Raw genomic sequence first — 24,985 nt, 5'->3', positions numbered from 1 at the left:
TGTATGTTTAACATGGAGCATATTTGACAAATAAAGAACCTTGAACCTTGAACCTTGGACAGAGGGACGAGTGGATTATAGTTTCAGGCAGCCAACAAAGGCATACGTACTGTATAGTTGCTCCACAGACGTCGCACATAAACATAAAAAAATATATAAATAAACCTTGAAAAAATCTGCTCTTATCAGAGCCTCCTCTTGTAAAGTGCCAAACACAGACCAACCAGAATGTTGTTTCTCCACACCTTTTATACCCTGTTACATGCTTCAGCCATTCAAGGAGGAGCTCTGTAATTAGAGTCAACTTGATTCAGGTGGAACTTGTGAGCATCTGAGGCTTCGGAGAGTCGATTGACTCTGAACCTGAAGGTCATGGAGTTGCATCCCCAGCTCCTGCAGCCACATGCTAATAAGTCCAAATGGCTCCCCCGCTGCACGAGTATGAATGAGATGAGTTAATATTGATGGGTACTTCACAAGTCTTCCTCTGCAATCATTGTGAGAATGGGTGAATGTGTTGCCTGTCCTGATCAGGACCACTCTTGATAGAGATTTTTGATCTTAAAAAGTTTGTTTTTTTACCTGCTTCTAAGGGTTTTTTTGTTTTTTTTCGTGGGAACAAAGTCTGCTTCTTTTTTTGTGCACACTAACACACATAAAGCTTCAATGCATATACATATTGAGATTTCTGCTCAAACCTAGATGGGAAAGTACCCATACACAGCTGATGTGTCACACAGTGGTGAGGGGTGAGGTCTATGTCTCTCAAGAAGAGTGATTTTTTTTGTTATAGGTTTTGTTAATGTTTTCTTCGCCTTAGTCTCCTGCCGTATGCAGAAATTTTGTTTTTAGGCAGTTTATTTCTCTCAGCCTTGGATTTTATTTTTGATAGATTATTAGTTATGGAGATTAGTTTTTTTTTCATAGCCTTTTTCCTTCCTGCCTAGTGCAGAGATTTTGTGTTTGAATGATTATTTTTATTTTTTTTTTCATTAGGATAAATTTTCATAGACTTGTGAGCCTGCCTTTTGGCAGTGATTTTTGTTTTCTCCAGAGTTTTGGATTACATTAGGATTCAGGTTTTTCATAGCTTATTTATTCATCTCTCTGCCTTGTGATCATATGCATGCAAGAACAATAAAGACTTTTTTTTTTTTTGTTTAAAAACATCCTCTGCACTTGAGTCCAGGCCCGGACATAATGGAGAGGTGTCAAATTCCAGCTCAGACTGTGCCACTCCTCAGTCAGCAGAGTCAGCACTAATGGTGTTTCCACGTCTCATTTACCCCAACTCTAAACCTGCATGAAGTGAGGTTCAGACAACAGTTCACAATGTCTCTTTTGTCAGGGAATATAATTATATTCAATAATGAGATCTGTGAACGGCCCAGTGGATTAACCCGCTGTCTCTCTGGTGACTTAATCCCAGATCTGTTGAGCTCATCTCTGCTCTCACTGACCTCTGCCCGAGTGCTTCACTACTGTTTATACTGGTGTTAATAACATCCAGCTCAGGCTGAGAGTTAAGCTGAAATTGGATATAGGAGCAGAAAATGATACTCAGCAGGGTTACAAGAAAGGATGTGTTTTACAATGAAAAGATATACAGCAGAAGGGGATGTGAAATTTAAAATAAAGCTGCACAGGGTCTTCACCTAACTGGTCATCTCAGTCTCAATCTGTCTGTGATGAAGCAAATTCTAAATTGTTCAAATCCTATTGATAAAAAAGATTTGATTCCAATTGATAAGTTACAAAATCCTTAATCAAATTTAATTTCATAACATATCATTGTAATTTTACTTTTGTTGTCCAACTGTCATTTAATTTAAGCATTTATCACATATGGACCAGTATCTAGATCTTAAATGTTTTGGTCAATGCTAACTCATGTTGAATACAGAGCAATCAACATCAGGGTTGCAGTAATTCAAACTGAATTAAAATAGATGCATTTCATTGAGAGCTAGTAATATATTCAATCTTTTCAAGAAGTAAAATAAATGCTGGCCTAGAGAGGCAGCATCACAATTAAAAGAGTTTCTGGCGGACAACGAGCAGCATTATGTACAATTTAGATACATTGTTGAATACATTCAAAGACTTCCTCATTAAACAGTTAACAGACCTGTCTGCACTCCTCTTTTGTGATATGGATTTAAATAAATCTTTCAGGTTTACTTTTTGAAATTCAATATCCTATTATTGTGTCAGCGTTTGTCTGCAGCTCTTAAATATTATACCCAGGACGAACTAAAGCGGTACTTACAGCTAAATAGTGGAATTGAAGCAATATGACACTAAATTTCATGTTTGTTTGCTTTGAAATCTCTCTTTGATCAAGAAAACTCCAAAACATTGGTGTTGTAAGGTTAAAAATATGGCTCAAAGGAATTTAGTGTGGGGTGGGGGTGGTGGGAGGCAGGGTACATGAGCTTGATTGACAGCTGTCTTAGCCTATCCCAGGAGTGATGACTGCCACGTCCTCATCCCACATCAGAGTTCTGATTATATATGACACATTTGGGTTCACTGCCTCCAAGATGTGGGAAGCTGTTAGTCTATAATTGTATTGTAATAACTGGTTGCCACCTTACAAGATGGTTCCAATTAGTTCAGACTGATGTTGCTCAAAACCCTTGGGCAGAAGTGTTGTGTTTGTCCCCTCGCATTCTTAGTTTGCATGAAACGCACTGCCCATGACATGATAACTCACAGGTCATGGGTGAGGAGTGATGTCATCCAATAATACACTGGGAACATTTTATTTAATCTACAACTCAAAGGTCCAATGTGCTTAATATTAACTGAATTCGATGATGATATCACCTTACTCTACGAATCAGTCATTAAGGAAACGTGACGTAACATTTAACAATGTTAAATGCTATGTTAAAGTGCTGGCTTCTCTGACAACAATGCAGCAGCCAGTATGTCCTCCTTCTACATGGAGTAATTAATTAGATTCTGGTCTTGAATGGTCTGGATTTGTTTGGACCAGAGAAGGTAGGCGAACATGCACAATTGTTTTGCCCCTTACACCTCAGTTTGTCAGGCAAATGGCAAACCAACAGCTCATGCAGCGATAGAAGTGAGTAAGAGAACTGGTTCAGATAAAAGTGATTGTACCCGACTTAAAAAGCCTCTGCATGTTTCTAATAAGCTCCATGAGCAGAAAACAGAACATGCTAACACAAACAAACTGTGCTCAATTTTGGAGATGCTTTTGAAAAATGGAGAGAGGTTAGCACGCAAAGAGGTTTGCTGACCAATTGCCTCAACCTCAGCTTTCTTGAGTTTCCCCATCACCCTCTTCTGTCCGTCTGTTTCTGTCTGTCTGTGTTTGTCTGTGTGGCAGACGGGGCTCCTCACTCTCCAGTCCTGCCTCTGTGTTACCTGGTCAAGCTTCTCAATCTCCTACTCTTTGCTGCTCTCATGTTTGCAATTCCACATCAAGCATACAGTGTTTAAAAACTTGCATCTTTATTCCTCTCTTCACCAGATTGTCTGTGAACCACCAGTAGCAGCGAGAATCCACTTTTTCTCAGGATCAAGAAGATAGTATGATAGTTTTTTAAAGATTTTTCTGCCGTTTAAGACTTTTTTTTGTGTGTTTTTGTCTGCCTGCCCCAAACCTCTTTCTGCATTCCTGCTACTCATCTTGTTGTGGACAATAAAACTGCCCCTTTAAACCCACTCCTGTGTTTGTGTGTTGCACTTGGATGCAGCCTTAAGTGAAATCGTAACACCCTGCTTTTATTTTTTAAAGACTTTAATTTAACCAATGTCAAAGGAACTCGTTAGTGATCACAGACTTAAGTCAAACAGCTCGAAGGAACTGTACCAAAAATAAATATGTGATGTCATGTGGTGGACATTACTTTGGACTTTCCAAATCTCAACATTTGAGTACAAAGTATTTCAATTAAACCAGCTTGAAAGCCAGTGACTGAAGCTAAATTGGTCTTTAAGCTAATCTAAAGGTAGGTGATGAACCATTCAGAGACATCTTCACCCTCATCAGCTTTCTCAGCACCTACTGCCTGTGCTAACTGTTCAAACTGATACTGCTCTGGATCGCTGTGGGGAGACTCTGAAGGAGAGGGCCTGCACTTCAAACAACATTTCCGTTACAAAACTTTCATTGCTACTTCTCAATTCATAGCTCATGGGTTAATAACCAAGCTAGGTAGACGAACTTCAGCCGAAACTCAGGGGTTTGGGGACAATCACATGCGATGCTCAGTTTCTGGAGACTGCCAATTTTGCACATGGATTCAGGCCGACAGGAGATGGCAAACTGGATATATGTTTATTGCACAAGTGCATGCCACTAGAATTTGAAGTGGCCAACATTTTGCAATACTGAAGACTGCATTCAAACTAGAGATGAAACATTTGAATGTTGTCCTCTTCTACTTGACTACATTCACAGTCCAGTGTCACATGGGGCCCTTTACGTGACAAGAAAGCAGTAATGAAGCTTTTATCCGGGCTGTCGGCCATTTTGTTCAACTGTTCAATGAAACGTGCCATCCAGGAGTTTTTGTTGATCTAGCATCTACTGTCCGTCTAAATCAATGTCACTGCAGCATTTTTTTACATTACATCCCCTTCTTAATTTACTCCCTCCTCATGCGATCAATACAGTTCGACTCCTGCAACTCTGTAAAGTCACTCAATTGCTGGTGCTTCACAGAGCATACACTGTCAGTTTTATGTTGTGTCTCTATTATATCTAACATAGATAATGATAAAACACCTACAGAAAGCTAAACAAAGATGACAGCCAAGTCATGTGCATTGCCTTCACACACCGTAGTCTCCCTCAAAATCCTACTATACGAGCAGCGATTTCAGAAGAGTTCAAGTAAAATGTCAAAGCTGTTTGCTTGTTTTAAGTTCATAGAAGCTGGATCAACATTCAATTTTCGAAATAATAATCCGTCTTTTAACTTTATAGCTAGAATGTGCAACATTTTACACATACAGTGCATACAGCAGTAAATATCTCATGACTGTCTTCAATGTGCGAGAAGATCGAGTACCACTGGCTGTGTTGTTGTCAGAGCAGTGTTTACATGGACGTGACATCCAGCTCCTCCCCTTGCCTGTGAAAGCTGTTTTAGGGAAGCACTAGAGAAAAGAAGAACATAGCCTACCCTCACATAAGCTTGTTTAGATCTTGGTGATTCCTTGCAAATGTACATGTAATGTGAAGCTTCAAGCTAACTAAATAGTGCGACCATTAGCCTGCTAAAACAACAATGCAGGCCACAGACAATTGCAGCTCCAGCCAAGGACAATATAGCTCGCCGCTCGCGCTAAACTTGTGAACTCAATTGGAGGGGGATAGGAGGAGAGCAGAGGCTTCAGTATGGTGGAGGAGTGGCCAAAGTGCAATTTCTTTGGATGTTATGCTGATGCTGGAGGAATACATATGTGAAAACCAATGACCTTGGCTCACAGACTGGAAATGTATACATTAAACTGATTTGTAAGACCCAAATGCTTAAATAATACAAACAAACATCAGTAAGTCAGTGAGGCTCAGATGGGTTAATTTTTAAAACATGAATATGTCCCTGCAGACTTCACTTTTACCAGAACAAACACAAGCAGTGGATTTAACTTGAGCAGTGACGTATTTTCTGCCTAGCTTTCTGACACAAGTTTCCTCTCTGTAGTTCTAACTTGACTGTTTCCTAAGCTCTTTGGATCTTATTGGTCACACCTCTGCCTTCACCAATGACTCAAACTGGGTGTGAATGAGACCAAACAAAGAAATAGGATGAAAGGAATAAACTATGCCTATGCAAACAGGCAGTCAAAACATGTGTGGTGATATATGCACTCTTCTGTAACACCTTAAGAGTGTTACTTACAATGCAGCAGTCAGGTAATGCTAAAACACAGTCATACACACGTGCTTACACATCTCGCTTAAAATAAAACGCACTCCTGAAGAATGCACAAACATATACACCTACACACAAAAAACGACCACAAATATCTGCTTTGCACAACTGCAATCTACACACTATTAACACTTTGATGTGTGTAGCAACCAATAAAGTAACAACAGCCATCAACATAATACCTGCCAATAACGTAATCATTTTGATCATTTTAAATGTAATAGAGCCAACAGCATAATAAATTGCTACTAATGTAATAAGTTATCACATTATTGGCTTGTTATTACGTTATTGGCCTAGTATTAACCCTTGTATTATGTTGAAAGTCACACTACATTGATTATGTTGCAGGTCATTTTGAGCCGTACTGTTTAAATCCACTCACAACAATAAAAAAAAAATGGTAATATAAAATGGTCAACATCATCACACCAAAGCTGAGGCAGTCTGTCATCTTCTAATGTCATCAAAATGACGCCAATTGCCCACCCCTGCTCTAGGCTAAAACAAAGAATTACGTGATATCATGATAACAATGTTAGAAATATAATAAAATTGGTTGCAGACATTCTTGGTTGTTGGATAATGAGTCTTTTAACACACTGTCACTCTCAAATCTCTTCAAAACACAGAAACAAATGTATTCTGTTCAATTCCCACATATCTAATGTCTTGGCCTCATTTCTTCTTCTTCTAAAGGTGGTGTGATTCACAGTGCATGTAGTGTCTCGGTGTTACATTGCACCTTTAACATTGTAATTTAATTAAGTGTTGCACACCTCAGGGAGGGCGTTAGTCATCATGCTTTTATCCACTTTTATTTTTCAGTGTCTAAAAATCCTGCTGTGACCTTCCCCACAGAGAAATGACATGTCTTCCGGCGTTAATGGCACGTCTTCTCATTCTCACTGCCTCTTTCATCATCTCTTTGCATCTTTTTTTTCTCTCTCTCTCTCGCGTACCATTTTCTGTTGCTGCGATTGTTTTTCCAGCAGTGACGACTGAGGGTGGCCTTGTTGATATTTCATCATACGGACACAGATTGTCCCGTTGTGTTCACAGTGGAAACTTTTTGTAAGCCCCTCATCTTTTGGCCTAAAGTGACTGGGCGAGCGGATTGTCATTATTTGCAAATACCCTGCTGGGTTTGCACAAACATTCAGACTTTAAATAAATCATCAAGCTACAAAATATACAACAGATAACATACATTTCAGAGTTTTATCAGAATCATTTTCTCTATGCAAATACATGCACACACACATACAAAACATTCTGTGTAATCCATGTCGTACAGTATGAGGCCTGAAAAACTGGAAGTATGTGACCTTCTCCTTCCTATAAGTGCATCTAAGGCACATTCATTTTTTGCAGGGATGGATACCTGACTAGTGTTATATTGCTCTCCTAGGATTGGAGCACAGTTTTACTCGGGCTCTGTCTCAGACCTCTCAAACCACTGAAAGGCTATTTTAGATATCCTTACTGTGATTAGAAGTAACATTCACCTTCCTAAAACAACAAATAACTTTAATTTATTCATAATTTATCTTTAATCCTCCAGTTAGGGACGCAAGCTTCCTCGTTGTTACGGTCTGAGTGAGTGACATGCCACGGAAAGATGATAATTTTTCTGTGATATATACGGTCTTGATCTTGTCTTGGGCTTGAACCCTAAATGTCTTGGTCTTGTCTTCTTCTCTGGGCACTCTGCAATATTAAATACAAATATGTGCAAAGAATATTGGATTTGAGCCGAGATATGAGCAGTGGATCTTCCAGAGAAAAATGATGAAATTGTATCCATTTTTTAACGAAGTGAACAATCCCCAAACTGTTAAAAGCTTTAAGTTGACATTTAAGCCGGTTTTGGTGAAATGTCACATCAACAACGTTTGGATCAACTGCTGTGATTTCTTCTTCTTTACAGAAATCCATCCTGCCAAGAGATTAAAGCCTAATCACTCTTGCAATCATCATAAGGTCAAAATTTGAATGCTTTCCAACACTTTGGTGTGAGATTGAAAGCCCCCAAAATACAACTCTTGCTAATGCTGAAAGTACATTATGAAGCTAGATGCAGATATCCCCTTTTTTTAACTTGACCGATAATGGTAAATGGGCTTATACACGCATGTCACATCGACACATCCACACACTGATGGCAGAGGCTGCTATGTAAAGCGTCCATTTTAAGTGATTCATTCATTCATACACATTCATACGCCGCCAACGAAGTAGTGGCAGCAACCTGGGCTTAAGTGTCTTGCCCAGTGAAACATGGCACGTGACAGGCATGAGGATGTTGAGAGACGAATGACTCCACCAATCTAATCATAGCCTCCCCTATAAATACATGCAATGGGAAAAAGAGGTTTCTATGACACCAGACTGTGTAATTCTAACCTATAAACAGTGTATTTTTTTACAGCCTTTTGTCAAGATACAACATTATCAGCCACTTTATCTCCCTCACTCATTTAGTTATTCCTTCCCCTCCCTCTCCCTCTTAGCTTCATCCGATCTCTGTCAGACACTCTTGTCTTCATGCTGCGACACTGCCTCCATATGCCTCTTCAAGATGATAGCCACTAAGCAAATTACTGCTTCCCCCATTGGCATGAAAATGAAAAAGACTGCTGGAAAAATAACGAGTGTATCCAAAAACTTACCCAGAGTAATTTGCTGCATCTCTGCAGCTTTTTCGCTACGATGAAAAATGCAATACTAGTCTTATTCTCATCTACACCACCCTCATGCCTGAACTGCACATGTGAGAGACACAACAGGAGTGCCCAACCAGTCAGAGACTAAGAGCCACATTTTTTACTGTGTGACTCTGAGAGCCACATCATACACTATACCCTATTTCTATCACACTCATACACAGATTTCAAATCTAAAAATTAACAATTTACTGTAAATGTCACACACCATGATCCTGGCTAAAAATGGATTTAAAGCGAAGACCATAGGCTAGTCATTATTAACCATGAATATTGTGTGCACTAACACGCACAAACTCTCAGTTCGATAAAGTCCATAAACAAACACATAATTTATAATTGCGTTTCACACAAACAAAATCTTTGCTATTCTGTATATTGTATTTTATTTTGAAATTGAGCGGCTGTTCAGTGTGTTTCTTTGTCTGACTTCCTGTCCGGGTTATCATATTCTGTTCAGTTTGACACATGCCTGCAGCGCAATCCATTTAAAGTAGCCTACAGCGTAGTTTGGGCACTGCCGGACTGTAGCGCGCACAGTGTGAATTACTGATGCACACAGGCAGTGTTATACACTAACACAACAAAACACACACATTTCAATGTGAAAACTGAGGAGCAGCACAAGACTGGGCAAAGAGCCAGGCCGTGGGTTGGCCACCCCTGAGCTACACCTACATTCAGTCAGCAGGAAAAACAAGCCAACCCTGTTCATTGGTAGTAAAGGTGGTTCTGACCCCATGGATGCGATGGGGACTGCAGGTCAGGGGCGAAAACAGACAAAAGCTTTTCATTTAGGAGAAGAGTCATCATCACATCCTTTCTCTTTTGGAAGTTCAATTCATTCCGAAACATAGATGACATTTCATTCCGAGTTCCAGACTCGACAGATGTGATACCATTTTTCCTGTCTGTAAAGCAGCTTTCTCCCTGAAGCCAGCCAGCAAGAGCAGCTTGTCCACATAAAATACAACTCTGTGCCCTGTCCTGATGTTTGACCGCCTCAGGCTCATCTCCACACATCTGCTGGAAACTGTGTCTGTATGTGTCAGGGCTTAAGCCTGGGACAGCCCTGGAACAATTTGACCACTGTTCACACTGATGGGGGCAGCTGTGGCTGCTATCTCTCTATCAGAAGGTTGGGGATTCGGTCCCCAGCTCCTGCAGAAAAATATCTGGTATGTTCCGGGGCAAGCTACTTAACCCCAAGTTGCCCACGCTACTTCGTCGCATGATGGACACGCTACAAAGCAGTCTCTACCGTTTGTTTATGTGTAGACCTGTGTGACCTGCAGGGGGAAAGTGCTATGACTAGAAAAAGACCACTCTTTTTCTAGTCATAGCACTTTCCCACTTTCCCTTACAAGCTCAAGTCCATTTACCATTTAACCATGCTGTGAAGATATATATGTATATATATATATATATATATATATATATATATATATATATGCAAAAAAAGAAGAAACAAAAAAAAAATGGACAGTTGTATATTTCAAGGTCATGCTGATGTGAGTATTTTGCAGTTATTTCCTGATTTTTTATGCATGAAGCTGCTTTAAAAGGCTCGTTAATAAACATTGACTCTCTGAACACAACAATAGCTTCACTCAAGTTGCATTTCCCTATCAGCGTAGCTGTCTGGTCCGTGAATTGGACAATTTGTATGGTAAAAAGTCAATTGTGTGTTAAATGTTCGAGTGTTATGAATTACTTTGGCACACAAAAAGTAGTCTGCAAGTGTGCATTTAAACATAGTTAGAACATGTGAGCAATGAGAAGCGTTTTCCTTGTGATTCTGGTCAGGGATGCACTTTATCCATTTAGAGTGGTTTTTGTTGCATTGGCACACATTAAGCTTTTTTAAAAGCTGTGCAGTCCTTTTCTGACAAACTCCTTTCTTTTCCACCTCAGGCTTCATTTGGTATTCCCTTACACCTAAAGACATTTAGTTTCAGCTGTATGAACTATCTTGTTGAACCTTATTAAAAGTCCACATCAAGTCTGAAACAAAAACAGGTGAGTGGAGATTCTCCGTCGTTGCACTCATACACTGCAGAAGTGCAGATGGGTGGATTAACAGTTGTATGTCAAGGGTTATCAATTGCATTTGTACAAGGGCCACTGTGGAGGCCGCACTTAAAAATATGCCTATACATAAATAAACCTGACAGATATCAGAAGGGAAGAGTACTTTATCCAATTTACCTAATGTCTTGTGATTTTATGTTTATATTGATTAATTACAGGTCTGGGCTTCGTAACGTTTTATTTGATCTGAAGAGCGACGTTTGATTTCTGGCAAAATAGGGGCTGTCATTTTCAAATCAATTTTATGTACCGGTGAAAAAAGAGACACTTTAGCGGTAGGGGGGGTCAGTAGGCGGAGAAGCAGGGTCAGTACTGATGTCACACCTTTTCAGCACCACAGACAGAGGCCAAAGTTCCATATCTTTTTTAGGGTTAACTTTCAAACACTTTTCTTTTACTGCAGAAAGGAGAAACCACTCATGTCATCTCATAGCAACTCATCTTGACTGGCAATGATCGAGATGGTTGGACAAATCATTTCTTCCTCCCATACCAGCCACTTATCGTTAGCCTACCTTACCGACCCAACTCACGCTATTTCATTCATAAAAACGATACAGCTGCTGGACAGCTCTTTTGTTGTTCTTCCTTCATGGGCCCCTGACTGTGTATGGGCCCCGTTGCAGTTGCATTGGTTGCGCTGTCGACAATTACGCCATGTGCTGAAAGTATAATCATACTCAATTGTTTGGAGTTACTTTAATAGCTATTTGGATTTGGCACACTTTGAAGAGGTGTGCTTCGGCACGGTACACTCTGTGCACAAGCACAAGCACGCGGGTACACAATGCTGAAAGCCTTTAACATAGAGAAATCCAGAGTGTTCTGACTGTGTCTGACTAACATGACTCAAAATAAGTCAGAGTAAAGTACCAGTAAATGTTCTCTGTGTTGTTCTGCGGTGTGCAGACGCGGACTTGACATGGTACTTTTTTTTTTCTTTCTCTTTCTCTCTAGTCCGCCTGTTTGTAAACTGAACAATTTTGGGGCCAGGTGGGAAGCATTGGGTCCGTGGGCTGCCAGTTCATGATCAGCGTTATTTGGAAACATTCACATTCATAGCCCACTTAGTCTCAACAGGAAGCTTTGTGTGTGATGTTTACAGCCTACAGCAGAAGCAACATGTGTAATTGATACATGAGCATTGACAGAAATCAGCTGTGGTCCAGAACCGATATTTAAACAATGTGATAATAGCATGCCTTTGTCACTCCCACTGGGACCAAACAATTGATTGATCAGTCACCCAGGAGCAGGAAACAATGCCAGTCTGTGCATATGTGTAAATGTGGCACTTAATAAATGACTGTGTGTGTGTGTGTGGGTAAGCGAGAGGGCATTTGTGTGACAGAGAGAGTGAGTCAGTCTAAGTGTGGATGTGGCTTCGTGTGAGTGTGTTTGTGCATCTCCAGGAACTGGTTGTCCGTGCCAAACATGCACACACACACACACACACACACACACACACACACACACACACGATGCATAAACAAGTTGATCCTTCCTACTACTCAGTCTCAAATTGAGCCTTTCATATCAAGAAATCTCATTTTCAAATATGAGCATGAATTTGAAAGTAGCATTTAAAAGTGCTTCGTCTGAAGGCAGTTTACAGATGCTTAGAACAGCCATAATCGATGGCAGAGTGAATATCCTGCTGTCATCAAGAGGAGCCAGCCAAGGATACTAGTCCAGTTGTAATAAGGGCACAAGTGGTTTTATTTATCTCTAAATAGAGGCCAGTTAGGCATTGAGTTTTACAGAAGTTATAAAAGTTGTTTTTGAAAGAACAGAAAAAAAAAACCTAGACTCTGAGATAGAAGTTTGAACTCTGCCATTTCCAAAACCTTCACATGTGTCCAATCACCATGTGTGGTAGTCGTGATTGTCCATTTTAGAAAATTACAGTAATGGATGGGCACAGCACCCTCTCAAATTATACAATGCGGAAGGTGTGGCGCGAGGACACATGTGGTGGCAGGGCATTTCAGATGTAGACGGTTAAGATCAGATGTTGCGAAGTGGCAAATTATCGTGAGTGGTGTTTCTGAGCAGGGAAAATGGCTGCGTACATAAATTCTTCTGGTAGCAAAACAGCTGATCAAATTTTGTTGCTTTTTAAATTTTGACAGAAAATGTTGAAAAAGAGGCAAGGACACTTCATCGTGTTTGTGCATCGATTACAATCAGAGAAACACTAAAGAAGCCGGATTGATAAATCTGTAACATATAAATCCTAAAGATCAAAAGTGGCATTCTGTGAAGCGAAAAATCATTCCATTGATATAAAAAAAAAGTTGTGTTCTAAGTGTTTCTTTTGACTGTTAAAGGTGCAATATGAAACTCTGACACCTAGTGTTTAAAATAGGTACTTCAGTCTAAATTAAATACATTGCTTTGCATTGAACATGGCAACCTGCGTGAGTGTGTACCATGCAGGTTGCCATGTGGTGGACTTCGAAGCTTCGAAGCGAAGCGTTTTTAGACAGTTCTGCGTTCTATCCTCTTCTCAAAAGCATCTCCAAAATTGATCCTAGTTTGAGCACGTTTCTGCTCGTGGAGCTTATTACAAACATGCAGAGGCTTTTTAGGTCGGGTACAATCACTTCTATCTGAACCATTTTGCTTACCCACTTCCATTACTGCAATGCCAGTTGGTTTGCTGTTTGCCTGACAAACTGAGGGGCGATAAAAGCAGCCGTGTGGTAGTGTCTTTAAACCTCCTACCTCCTCTGGTCCAGAATCCAGACGGAGGACATACTGGCTGCTGCATTGTTGTCATAGAAGCCAGCACTTAAACAAAGCATGTTTCCTTAATGTCTGAGGAGAGAGTAAGGTCACTTTATCGTTTCATTCAGTAGATATCTTACAGATATGCTCCTTTAATTAAGTACATTGTTAGGGTTCATGATTGTCATTTTATTCCTCTCTCCTCCTTGTTTGGCTGTTTTTCAGCTTATCTTTTCTTTTAACAACTTGAATCCAGATGAACCACATCTGCTATCTGAGCTCTCCCAGCACATGGATGTTTTATTCGAGGTCAACACTTCTCAAGGACTGGTTCAAAACTAAAAGAGTGTTGTGGTGTATGGACTAGATTAGCTTCTGAAGCTCCTTAAACTGTCATGTTTATAAAGTATCCAAATAAACATGAAATAGATTTTGAATACATTCTTCACCATTATACTTTTAAATTAAAATAAAAAAAACCTGAGGTTCGCCTTTTTAATGCTAAATCGTACTCCTATGCCTCCGTTGTCTTAAGATTCTAAATCCCTCGCTGACAGTGCTTCACTTTATTTACATATGACAAGGACTGATGCTTACAAAGGGATTCAGTAGCTTATTTCATGGAGAAGGCAGGCTCACACATCAGGGAAAACAATACAAAAGAGCACACTTTGTTATTTCAGTAACCTGTAAACACTTTGAGAGAAAGCTTCTTTATAAAATAAGAGGTTGAGAGAGAGAGCTTGAAATCTCCCTGTGCTGTGTGTGTTGACTTTAAGTACAATGCTTTCCCATCCTTGAAGGCAGCGACAACCCAGGCACCGCTCATTGCCTCTAGGGTTGGTGACGTTAAAAAAACAAATTCCCACAAAATTAATTATCAAATCAGTTACTATTTAATACTTACTTAATCCAAGTAAGTTATTGATACTCAGTCTCTTACTCTGAACTAATGCTTTGATTATTCGTACCATACTCACAGTTCCAGACAATCACAGTTCCAGTTTCTAGTTTCTATAATTGATATTCACGTCTTTGTGTAATAGCGTGATCTGTGATGTCATAGCTAGTTTGGAAGCACAATTGGGATGCAAATATCGAAAGCCTAAAGTAGCTGACATCTTTTTCCCCTTTGTTAAGCTTAAGACGTTGGAAGTTCAATGGTTACCACTGTATACATTTTCTTTGTGGAAAATGGAACATCCTGCAGCACAATAACATTAACCGTCCACTGCAGCCAGAAAAGTAGTTGCAGACGGCTAATTTCACTGCGCTGCAGTACGGAGAGGTTCAGGAGATCCTTTGCCCGCACAGCCATGAGGCTTTTTAACACACAGACCATAGGTGGCAGCTCATGACTGGAGTCACCGCCTGCCTCGTTCTTGTTTCTCTCCCTAACATCCTGGGGATTTGTGCCATCGTAAAAGTATTTCTGACTACAAAGACGTTTAGTATTTTAATCATCTATCTGTATAATATCTAAGCAGTTTTAAATTTACATCGTATTTTTACTATTTGTTCTTGTTTTTAATGTGTGAGCTATGGGATACTCGTGAATTTCCTCCAGTGGATAAATAAAGCATCTTTGTATCTATCCATCTATTACAGGCATATAAAAGCAGATTTTAAGTTCCTAAAACCCGTCAAAAAGGATCTTTATGAATATTGTGGCATTCAAATGAGTTTTATCAATCCCATTGAGGTTGACGTTACACCAGTTGAGACACACCATGAGTTCCTGTTATGTTATGTTTGTTGAATAGTAAACCAGGCATCTCCAACACGTTGCACACGTTCTCAGTAGCTTGCCAAGATGGTCACAGACTGTATCCTAAAAATCTGACGGTAATAAATGCATCTTAAAAACCTTTTTTCCACTTAAATTAATGTAAGGAAATGCTGAATTAAGACAAGGTAGCAGTATGTCCCTTTGAGGTCAAACTAACATAGACTACATTTGGAGGTTGTCTCAGTGAGGTCACCCAGGCTTCTGAGGCAGACTTTTCAATCAATCAATTAATCAATCAATCGTGATGAATGAATGTTGGGTCTTTGTAGATAACTTAACAAAGTGTAAAGTCTTTCAAAAGTCTGCTCTTTTGTAGTGTCTTGAGGAAACATTTGTTATGAATTGGCACAATACAAAAATTGACTTGGAACTGACTGATTTATCAAATCCAAATAAAAACACAAAAGCCCTACCCCCTCTAATAATAAATACTATGACAGGCCTGTCAGCTGACAATAATTCTGCAAACTTAAGACCAGACGATGGAAAATAAATCATAATAAAATCGCTGCAGCACCTGTTGGCTTGACCTGATAACTGCTTTCATATCTGGCAAACCTAGGGATGTCCAAAACGGCTGTATGGGAGTGTCTTTAAGCCACCCACCTTCTCTGGTCCAAACAAATCCAGACCATTCAGGACCAGAATCTAAAGTTTGGAGGAGGACATACTGGCTGCTGCAATGTTGTCAGAGAAGTCAGCATTTCAACACAGCATGTTTCCTTAATGTCTGGTAAGAGAGTAAGGTCACTTTACCATTTTGTTCAGTAGATATCTGAACAAATTGTACTCCTTTAATGAAGTACATTGTTAAGGTTCATGATTGTCATTTTACTCCTCTTTCCTCCTTTTTTTAGCTGTTTTTTTATGATGTTTCCTTAATGTCTGATCTTACAGTAAGGTCACTTTATCGTCTCAGTCACAACAAATATTATTCATTGATCCTTAAAAATATATTAAGCTGGACTGTCCAAAAGACGAAATGTAACTTTGACTTCTTAGTGATGTAACAGTTCAATAAAAAACACTAATTTATAGTTTGTTTGTTTTTTTAACCACAAGAGGTTTACAACCTATTCAAACTATTTCTATAAAAATGTACAAAAATATAGTATAAACTTTGAACAGACCATGGAGGGTTAGACGTCCATAATTTGTGAGTTCTTAAAGATCTCAAGCAAAATTAACTTCTTTCCAATGTGATAAAGACTTTGCAGCTTTGTAGCCCGTCACATTAGTCCAATGAGCTACAGATCTGTTTGAGTTCAGCGATGAAATGACAAATGCAGGGTTTGGAAGGAGTCCATTTGGATTTGTTCTTACCAAGAATTATGAGGTTTATAACCCCACTAGATCCATACGTCACTTTCAATTGTCAACTTACATTATGAAATGATTTACCTCAACGTAAATACAAAACTGAACACAACACACCATTGTGACTAATAATTTAACTTTGTGACCAAACACATGAAAAATATATAGGATTAAAAGGATGATAACCCCTTAGTGTGTTATCAAGCATTTCCCCTCTATGGATGAATATATTTTTGCCATCTTGTATCTGTATTTCTGTCATAAATGGCTTGAAAACAGCACACTGAGTCCCTCTTTTTTTCTATAATTTAGACTTTTTTAAAAATGTTTTTCAAAGCTCATTCCCAGAAGCCTACATATTTTGTTCTTTGCAATCAATGTATTCCTTCAGAGTCAAGTCGTGCAACACGCAGAGTGTTGGAGTGAGGGGGCTGCCCACAGTGAGCCCTCCAAAGAAGTCAAGGGCACCTCACCAGTACTCAGGAAGTGAAATGGCACCTCTTCAGCTACCAGACCAATTTCCAGAATTGGTACACATCAGGACTTGAACAGACGACCCTCCAAATCCCAACCCAAGTCCTGACAGACTGAGCTGCTGCCGCTCCTGTGTGTTTGGAGGAGGACAGCTGATGTCTGAAATAGTTTTCAACCTATACCACAAAATATTTAGCAACTTCATCACCACTGTTACACTGTTACAGACACCCTAGGTAGTATATAGTCTTCAGAGGACGGGAATCTTCAGCATCAATGTTGGGAAACAGCTTTTCAGTGAAAAGTGAACTTCAGTGAACTTTCCTCTGTCCCAGCCAAGATTCACTCTGATCCTCTAAGGTCGTCCTATCACTGATAGATCAGTGTATTTATCTCACGGAGTCCATGCTATGTATTTATTATCATAAAACTGTATTCTCCATCATCCAGTGTGTGTGTCTCCCTTACTGTTTGTTAAGTCCTCACACACAGCAACTTCCCAGTTTGTGTTTTGTCCAACCTTCACATCCCAGCTGTGAATCCCTGAGTTGAAGCTCTCAGAGCTCAGGACAGAAAGGCTGTCTTCAATCCTCTCTGGATTATCAGGAAGCTGCTGCTCTTTTCCTCCTCTCATACATGATCAGACCTTCAGTCAGGATGAGGTCTGAACTAGCAGTGTTTTGGGTCCAGAATCACAGGACTGTTTTTCATCTTGAACCAGATGTTGAAGCTCAGGTTGCCCAGGTGTTTGGCCACATCGATCAGAGTTCATGAGGGAAGCTGCGGATCCTTCAGGAGGGGGCGCTGCTGGGCTCTTTCCACTGCAGCCTAGGTCTGCATCTCTCAGCTCATCCTCTGTAGCTTTGACTCTGTGAAAGAGCTGTTATCTCTCTACTCAGAGCCTCCATCTCCTCCTTCATGCTCTGACTCTTCCACTTCTCTTCCTCCCTTAGAGCAGACATGTTGGCCTTTTCTTCCTTCTTTAGAAACTGGTGAATCTTCTTAAACTGCACTCTGTGATGATATGTTCTCCTGTTTCATGCCAGTTTTGTTTGACTTACTGAAGACCCTCCAGTTTGTCCTTCAGGGGCTTCAGTGATTCCTGGAGCACTTCCCTGAGATCTTGTGCAGCTTCATCAATGGGTCTGAATGTGTGGTTGCTGTGTTGTTTAGAGTCTCTGCAGACGAGACACGCTGGCTGCTGATGATCCAGACAGAACAGTCTGAGTTTCTCAGAGTGCAGACTGCAGAGATGCCCAGAGTCTGATGAAGTTCTCTGATCCCTCTGCAGGAAAAAAGGCGTCATACAAGTTCCTTAACACCAAGTTACACAAAGGTTCTGACCTTGAAGATCTTTTTTTACAGACTGGACATTGTTTCCATCTCTACCAGCTTTGCAGACAGGCTTTACAGAAGCTGTGGCTACATGACAGAATCATAGGATGTTTGAAGATGTCACAGCAGACAGAACAGCATAGACCGTCCTCTGAACAAGAAGCCATTTTCCTCTGTGTGAAGCAAAAGTCACAACATGCAGACAGCTCAAACAGGCTGGACTGCTGAGGTTCCTCTCCCTCCTCCACAGATTTTATTCTAACTTTGTTAAAGCTTTGTACAGCGTTCAGTCAGTAACTGGTTGAAGTGGCAGTATTCCAGTATTCCCACAATTCTCTCCTGAAGCTGTCGTCTCTCTGTGGAAGTCGTCTTTTATTTCTCACAGTGAAAGTTATGTTCTGTCTTTTTTTCAGTGTGTGTGTGAGTGAGTGAGTGAGTGTGTGTGTGTGTGTGTGTGTGTGTGTGTGTGTGTGTGTGTGTGTGTGTGTGTGTGTGTGTGTGTGTGTGTGTGTGTGTGTGTGTGTGTGTGTGTGTGTTCCCTGAGAGAAAAAGTGTCTGTTTCCTGGTTGGTCTGTGTTGAGTCAGATATCTTTGTTGGTCTGTTTCTGGTATTAACCCTTTAGTGGCTGTTTTTGCCAATGTTCATGACTGAGTAACTGGGGAACCCACTGCATTTGTACATGTTTATTCAACACAATCAAACAACTTTGGGTTAAAATACTCAGCAGATGTTTACTTCATCCCAATTACAAGCAATATAAGCTATAAAATATGGTTAATATTTTCGATTTACATTTGTTAGATAAATTAATGCAAGAGGTGAATAGGGATTATTTTTTTAAATGATCTATATTTCCATGAAACTTTTTCAGTTCTGAAGTTAAGATGAGAAAAAATGTATTACATGTAGGTGGGGAGAGGATGCTTCCTTCAGATTAGCGGAGGTCACGAGAGAGGGTGTGGTGATGAAGCAGGTCTGTGAGGTAAATATGTGCACATTTGCATATATTTTAAAAAATTGTGATAAATCATGTGATAAAGTCGGGTTTAAAATTCCTTTTTTATTTTGTTTAAGTATTTAACGAAAATCACAGAGGGATTTATGGATATCTAGTGGCCCTGTTCCTGTAGATCTGAATATACTGTCATTTGCCCAGTTTTTTTGGAATAAAATGTGACATAAATTATGCTAAGAATAAATTTACAAATCCCTCAGATTTGTAAATATATTAACCAGAAAGGTTTACAGGCTGATGCAGAGCTGGCTAAACACTAAAGGTTCAGTGTCTGTAACATGGCAACATACATGAACATCCACTCTAGAGAAGAGCTCTCTACATTGTGGTCTGCAGTGCCCATTTTAAACACTAGGGGCCTCATTTATTAAGATCTCAATTAAAGAGTACTAAATTGTGTGTTCATTGCAAAAGTTTGCACATTTGGTTCGTGGGCGTTTTGCGGGTGATTTACTAAGAACATTTGCGTGAATGACGTCAGGTGCAAACCTTGTGGAGGCGGTAGTATTTGTCAGGCGTGTTCTACTGGTTTACGTCACAGAGAGTTTGGACGGAAAACTGGACGACTGCAAGCGCAAAATAGGTTAGTTAGTTAGAAAATTAGAAAAATTTGTTGGAGGCAAATGAACGTCCAGTATTTTCAAGTAATAGCAGATAAATATGAATATAACAAAAGGAAAAAGTGTCTCATGGTTAAATTCAGACACCGTCACAATCACCGCAATTTTCGGCTGGCTTGGTAAATCACATTGGTGTACTAACTTAACTCCTTTGCATTTTCTCCTCCCAGTATTTTGCACGCTGAGGCAGAAACGCCTCATTTTGCATATTCATTAAGGCAAATGTACTATTTGGACAATATGTGTTGTTTTGCTCATATGAAAGTTACATATTGCTCCTTTAACTTACAAAAACAAACTCCTGTGAGCCTACTCTAGGTTCAAGGTTCTTTATTGTCAATTCCAAAATATGTCAGACATACATATTCTATACTCTACGTTGGTGCATTGTGAAGATAGTCAATGACAGCTCTTGCATCAGTCACTGCTATCCTTGAAAACTCAATAATGTCACAAAACTTCTTGATTCTTGTTCCAAAGTGAGACAAAACACAATGTGGGCAGACAAAAAGAAATCTGAATGCACTAATGTTTAAAAAGAAAAAGAAAAAAAAAAGGCTTGAAAATGAACCAAACCCATTTACTGCCGCAGGCCACATTACATCATATTTATCGGCGGCATTTAGTAACAAAACTGGACACACATTTATATTGCACAGGTAATTTCTTTGGGCCACTTTGTGTTAGTGAACAAATCACAAACAACAGTAAACCTGTTGTGAGGCCCTGCAGGTACACAAGTCTTTCTATGGAGGTGTATAATAACCATTACTTTGGTGTGGCCTCATTCCCCTCTCCTCTCCTGTCCAAAGAAGGCTCCATTAGCAAAAAATGGGTCAGCTTTAATCTGCAAAACCATATTAATGGAAATGAAAACACTTCCATTTGTGATTGATGTCACCGTGTGATTATGTGAGTGTTTCTTTGAGAGAGAAAGGGAGTGAGCTGTCAGCACTAATTAGTTATGCAGGTAACCAGTAATGAGTATATAAGAGGGAGTGTGTGCTTGTGCGTGTTTTTGCCACATACTCTCAAATTTGAAATAGGCCTACTAATCAAGGAGACACTCTTCATTCTGCCATTAGAACTACAAAGTAAAATGTTTCACATTAGTGTTTGCAAAAATGATGAGGAAAAAAAGCACACTTCAAAGGGAAGTACTAAAGCTATACAGCAGACACTGTGTTCGACTATTTATGAAGCACGATGGCAGCGGGCTACATCCCTCCAGACAGCTAGCATGCTGAATAACACACAGAGCAGCTGTCTGTCTTCGAAACTACACACACATTCAGCCTGTCAGCAGTTTCAGCTGTCTAATGACGTAAAGGAGGACAGTGGTTAGAAGTTGTGATAGAGAGAGTGAGGGTTCATTGATGGCCTCATGTTGAAAGGTCTAAAGAGAAATCAGAGGATTTGCAGTCTTTAAAAACATTGAAAGAGATGGGTATTTTTAGTTTAAGAGAGTTTTCCTGTGCAACTTCTATAAACATACAGTACATGCACTCATGGATCAAACTGAACATCAAAATATAATCTAGAAAAGCCTTACATTATTATAATAAAGAGTAATCATGTAATTATTAAGTTAGCTAACATTAAATAAATAGCAGATGTTCCTCATTCTGCATCTGTTCACCACAGCATTGCATTTTCCGACTCAATGCTAAATTCCACCAGATGCTTGGTTGTTTGGTTCATCTTGGGTTTTTACTCCATTGTCAACATGTCCATCCAAGATCAGGCAGTCCAGAGCCATCTGCAGCAGATACGATGGACTGCTATTTTTCGCCCAAGCACAGGGCATCAGGAAGTGGGAGCCGGACACCGAAACAACATTGAAATATCCAGTTTATTTTCAGAATAAAATACCTTATTTTGATTGATTGGAAACAATGACCTTATGTGTTTGTTGTTTTGTTAATAAGGGCTTCATATTACATAAATAGTATTATTTCACCCTGTAATTAACCACAGGAGCTCCATCATCTTAGGACTCCAGCTGTGCGTCTCTGTGATGAGCTCTGAAAACTTGATGGACAAGGGAACACAACACGCATGCACATGTATCTGGTGGAAGTTCTGGGTCACCATGCTAATGGGACATGAAAATTCTAACCAGACTGGGTCAACAGTGCCCTCAGTTAAAGCCTACAGATAGGTTGGCAAGTAAAGGAGAGCCTTTAATGCAGCTCATGGGAGTTAGCAGTGTAAACGTCTTCTTTTTTTTTTTTACTTTTTATTTATACCACATAAGTAAAACACATGAAGATGTACACAAGTTAGTCCATAACATATTACCCTTATTCACAAATACATATAATACCTCCATTTCGTACCAGTCCAACACAATTGAAGGTTACCTAAATTATTTTTCCCATAAGCTTAAAAAATTTATCTGCTGAATTGTAGATATCTCCTTCCTAATTTAAGTACATCAACATCTGATACAAACACAACAATGCATGCACTTAAATAACCCTTTAAACAATTATTTGGTCCTTAAAGTTGTCACATGCAAAATTTTGATATTTTGTAGACATAATGAACACAGATCAGTTCTATGGGACTGCAACTCCAAGTCTGCATGCTCTATGGGCCCAGTAACTCAGAAAATCTAAATCAGGCTTTTTTTGCCCTTCATGCCACTGAGAAGCTTTTATAGGAATCAATAGGGCTCCTGGTCTGACACTGTATCCATACATTAGCCTGACATGGGGATATTTGAGTGCAGTTTGCATGTTCTCAATCAATGACTGTTTTACCTCAGGTACCCCAGCTTCCTCCCACAATCCAAAGACATGCTTGTTAAGCACTCTAAATTGCCTGCTGGTGAATTTTGGTTGTTTATCTTTATATGTCAGCCCTGTGATTGACTGACGACCTGTTCAGTGGGTAAACCTTCTCTGTTCGGATGACAGCTGGGATTGGCCACAGGCCCCTTGCGACCTTGAGTGGGATCAATGGTATAGATAATCAATGCATGAAGACACAGCCTTTTTGCTCTTATCCTAAGTATTTGATTTTAAGAAGTAAACAGGTTCATTTTATATAGTTTTGTCAGGAGACAAAAACTACTCAACCAGTTCAGAACGTTCAGATTGTGTCAATTTCAGTGCCCCTGTTGTCAAACTTGATTTCCGAATGACACATCACTTGTTGATAGGTATGCAGATTATTAGCTCAGGTATATTATGAACATGTATGCATTAACAGACTTTAGAAGTGTGAGTCACTCAATAAAGATTTCTTAAGGAGCCTTGGAGGTACCACCATTCAAAATGAAGATGTTAAAACAATCAGACAGTTGAACAGCTAATTAAAGCATTTAAAAAATACTTCTAGGTCAATGGAGTGATGGGAATTCTTATCACTGCAGATCATTTGGATTAGTTTAGAAATAAAAGCCGGCTCATTTCATTCCCAAATGGAGCTTCTTTTGGTACCATTTTGATTTCTTTTTTAGTCATGTTTTGAATGTTGATTCTGTTGTTTCTTAAGAACCCCCAAAACAGGGGTAGAGCAGCCAAAACTTCCCATAAAAGAATCAGCTCATAGAGGTGACCTATTTTCAAACCTGATAGGCTCAGGTGTAATATGAACTATGAATATGAACTTACTGGGGCGTCCTTGGCTCAGTTGGTAGAGTTGGTCACCTTTCAACTGGAAGATCGAAGATTCAATCCCCAGTTCCTGACACATGTCCGATGTGTCTTGATCAAAACACTAAACCAACGTTATATGTATGGATGGGATCAGTAACTTCTGGTGGCCCGTTTACACAGCTAACTCTACAGTCAGCTTGTGCATGTGTATGTGTGACCTGCGATGTAAAAGCTCTTAGAAAAGTCAGGAGACAAGAAAAGGACTTTTGAAGGCCATTTACCATGTAACCTGCTAACTGACTTTGAAAGTTTTTACAAACTTAGGAGTCTGAGACGTATTTATTTAAACCACCCTATGTAAACTAGCTATATATATATATATACACACACACACATATATGGCATGTGTATTTTAGTTTGCTCCATTGAATAATTCTGTATCTAATATACCAGAAAAGTTTTTTTTCCCCAAAACTTACTGCTATAGAATCAAACATAATCACAAAATTGTATTCTTCCAGATAATTCATAAAACAGACTTCTCTCCCAAGTATGTTGATGCAGATGCAAATTGGACCGAGAGTTTCAGGTCAGACCTCAACATGGGGACTTTGGTTTACTGTGGGAACAGCCCATCTGAATACAAATGCACTTGTCATTTAAAGTGGCTTCTTTCCAGATATACCCCAGGCAAATGTAAGGCTCTTTGCCTTACATGCTGTCACATATAGTGGGGCTGATTCTGGAACAATTGCAAAGTCATGTTTACATGCAAATAAAGTCACAAAACCCCATAAATGCAGACTTTTAAGATGTATATATACACAGTATGCATGCAAACATAAAAAGTTATCTAATAAAAAATGATCTGGTATCCAGGTTTAGTAGTTGTACGTGGATGCTACGTTTTTCAGCTGTGCTTTAAGTATTTATGTCCATCATGTATCAAAACATCAGGTGATTCAGAGGATACAGAAAAATCAAGAAAAGAAGAGCAAAACAACTGTTATTCCTTGGGTGCCCACTTAAAGCTGGCTTCAAAAGAACCAGAAGTCACATACACACCCAATATTGAAATTCCAATTTTTACAGCAGAAATTAACATATTCACAGCCTGGTACAAAAGAATGGATCTGACTCACTGTGGGGCTTGTTGTAGCTGTTTGTCAGGAGGAAGATTATCTCATCTCCAGCTGTTTGCCTGTGACCAGGCTGAGCAAGATGTAGTTTAAGATGGCAGTTCCAATATTGTGACCTCCATCAATGGGCTTCAAAGTTTGCTTCAAAAGCGAATCAGGTGATGTCACTGAGACTAAGGGCCTGATTTACTAAACGTTTGCATGTATTAAAACGTGTGCAAACTT

The 24,985-nt window shown here is 39.6% G+C and overlaps 2 protein-coding genes across 2 annotated transcripts in view; both read right to left on the bottom strand.

The window, feature by feature from the left end:
* nlgn1 (neuroligin 1) overlaps positions 1-24,985 on the bottom strand; it is a 472,336-nt gene that overhangs the window by 340,676 nt on the left and 106,675 nt on the right. The gene's annotated exons all lie outside the window — the stretch shown is intronic.
* On the bottom strand, positions 17,894-18,351 carry LOC306828596 (pyrin-like; the record flags this gene model as incomplete). The annotated part of the gene is made up of 2 exons (XM_079351118.1): positions 17,894-18,059; positions 18,107-18,351. 2 exons carry the CDS (start codon positions 18,349-18,351, stop codon positions 17,894-17,896), a joined length of 411 nt encoding a protein of 136 aa, XP_079207244.1.

Source organism: Symphodus melops (assembly GCF_947650265.1).
Source record: "Symphodus melops genome assembly, chromosome: 8".
Classification (NCBI taxonomy): domain Eukaryota; kingdom Metazoa; phylum Chordata; class Actinopteri; order Labriformes; family Labridae; genus Symphodus; species Symphodus melops.
This window is presented reverse-complemented; position numbering and strand designations above follow the sequence as displayed.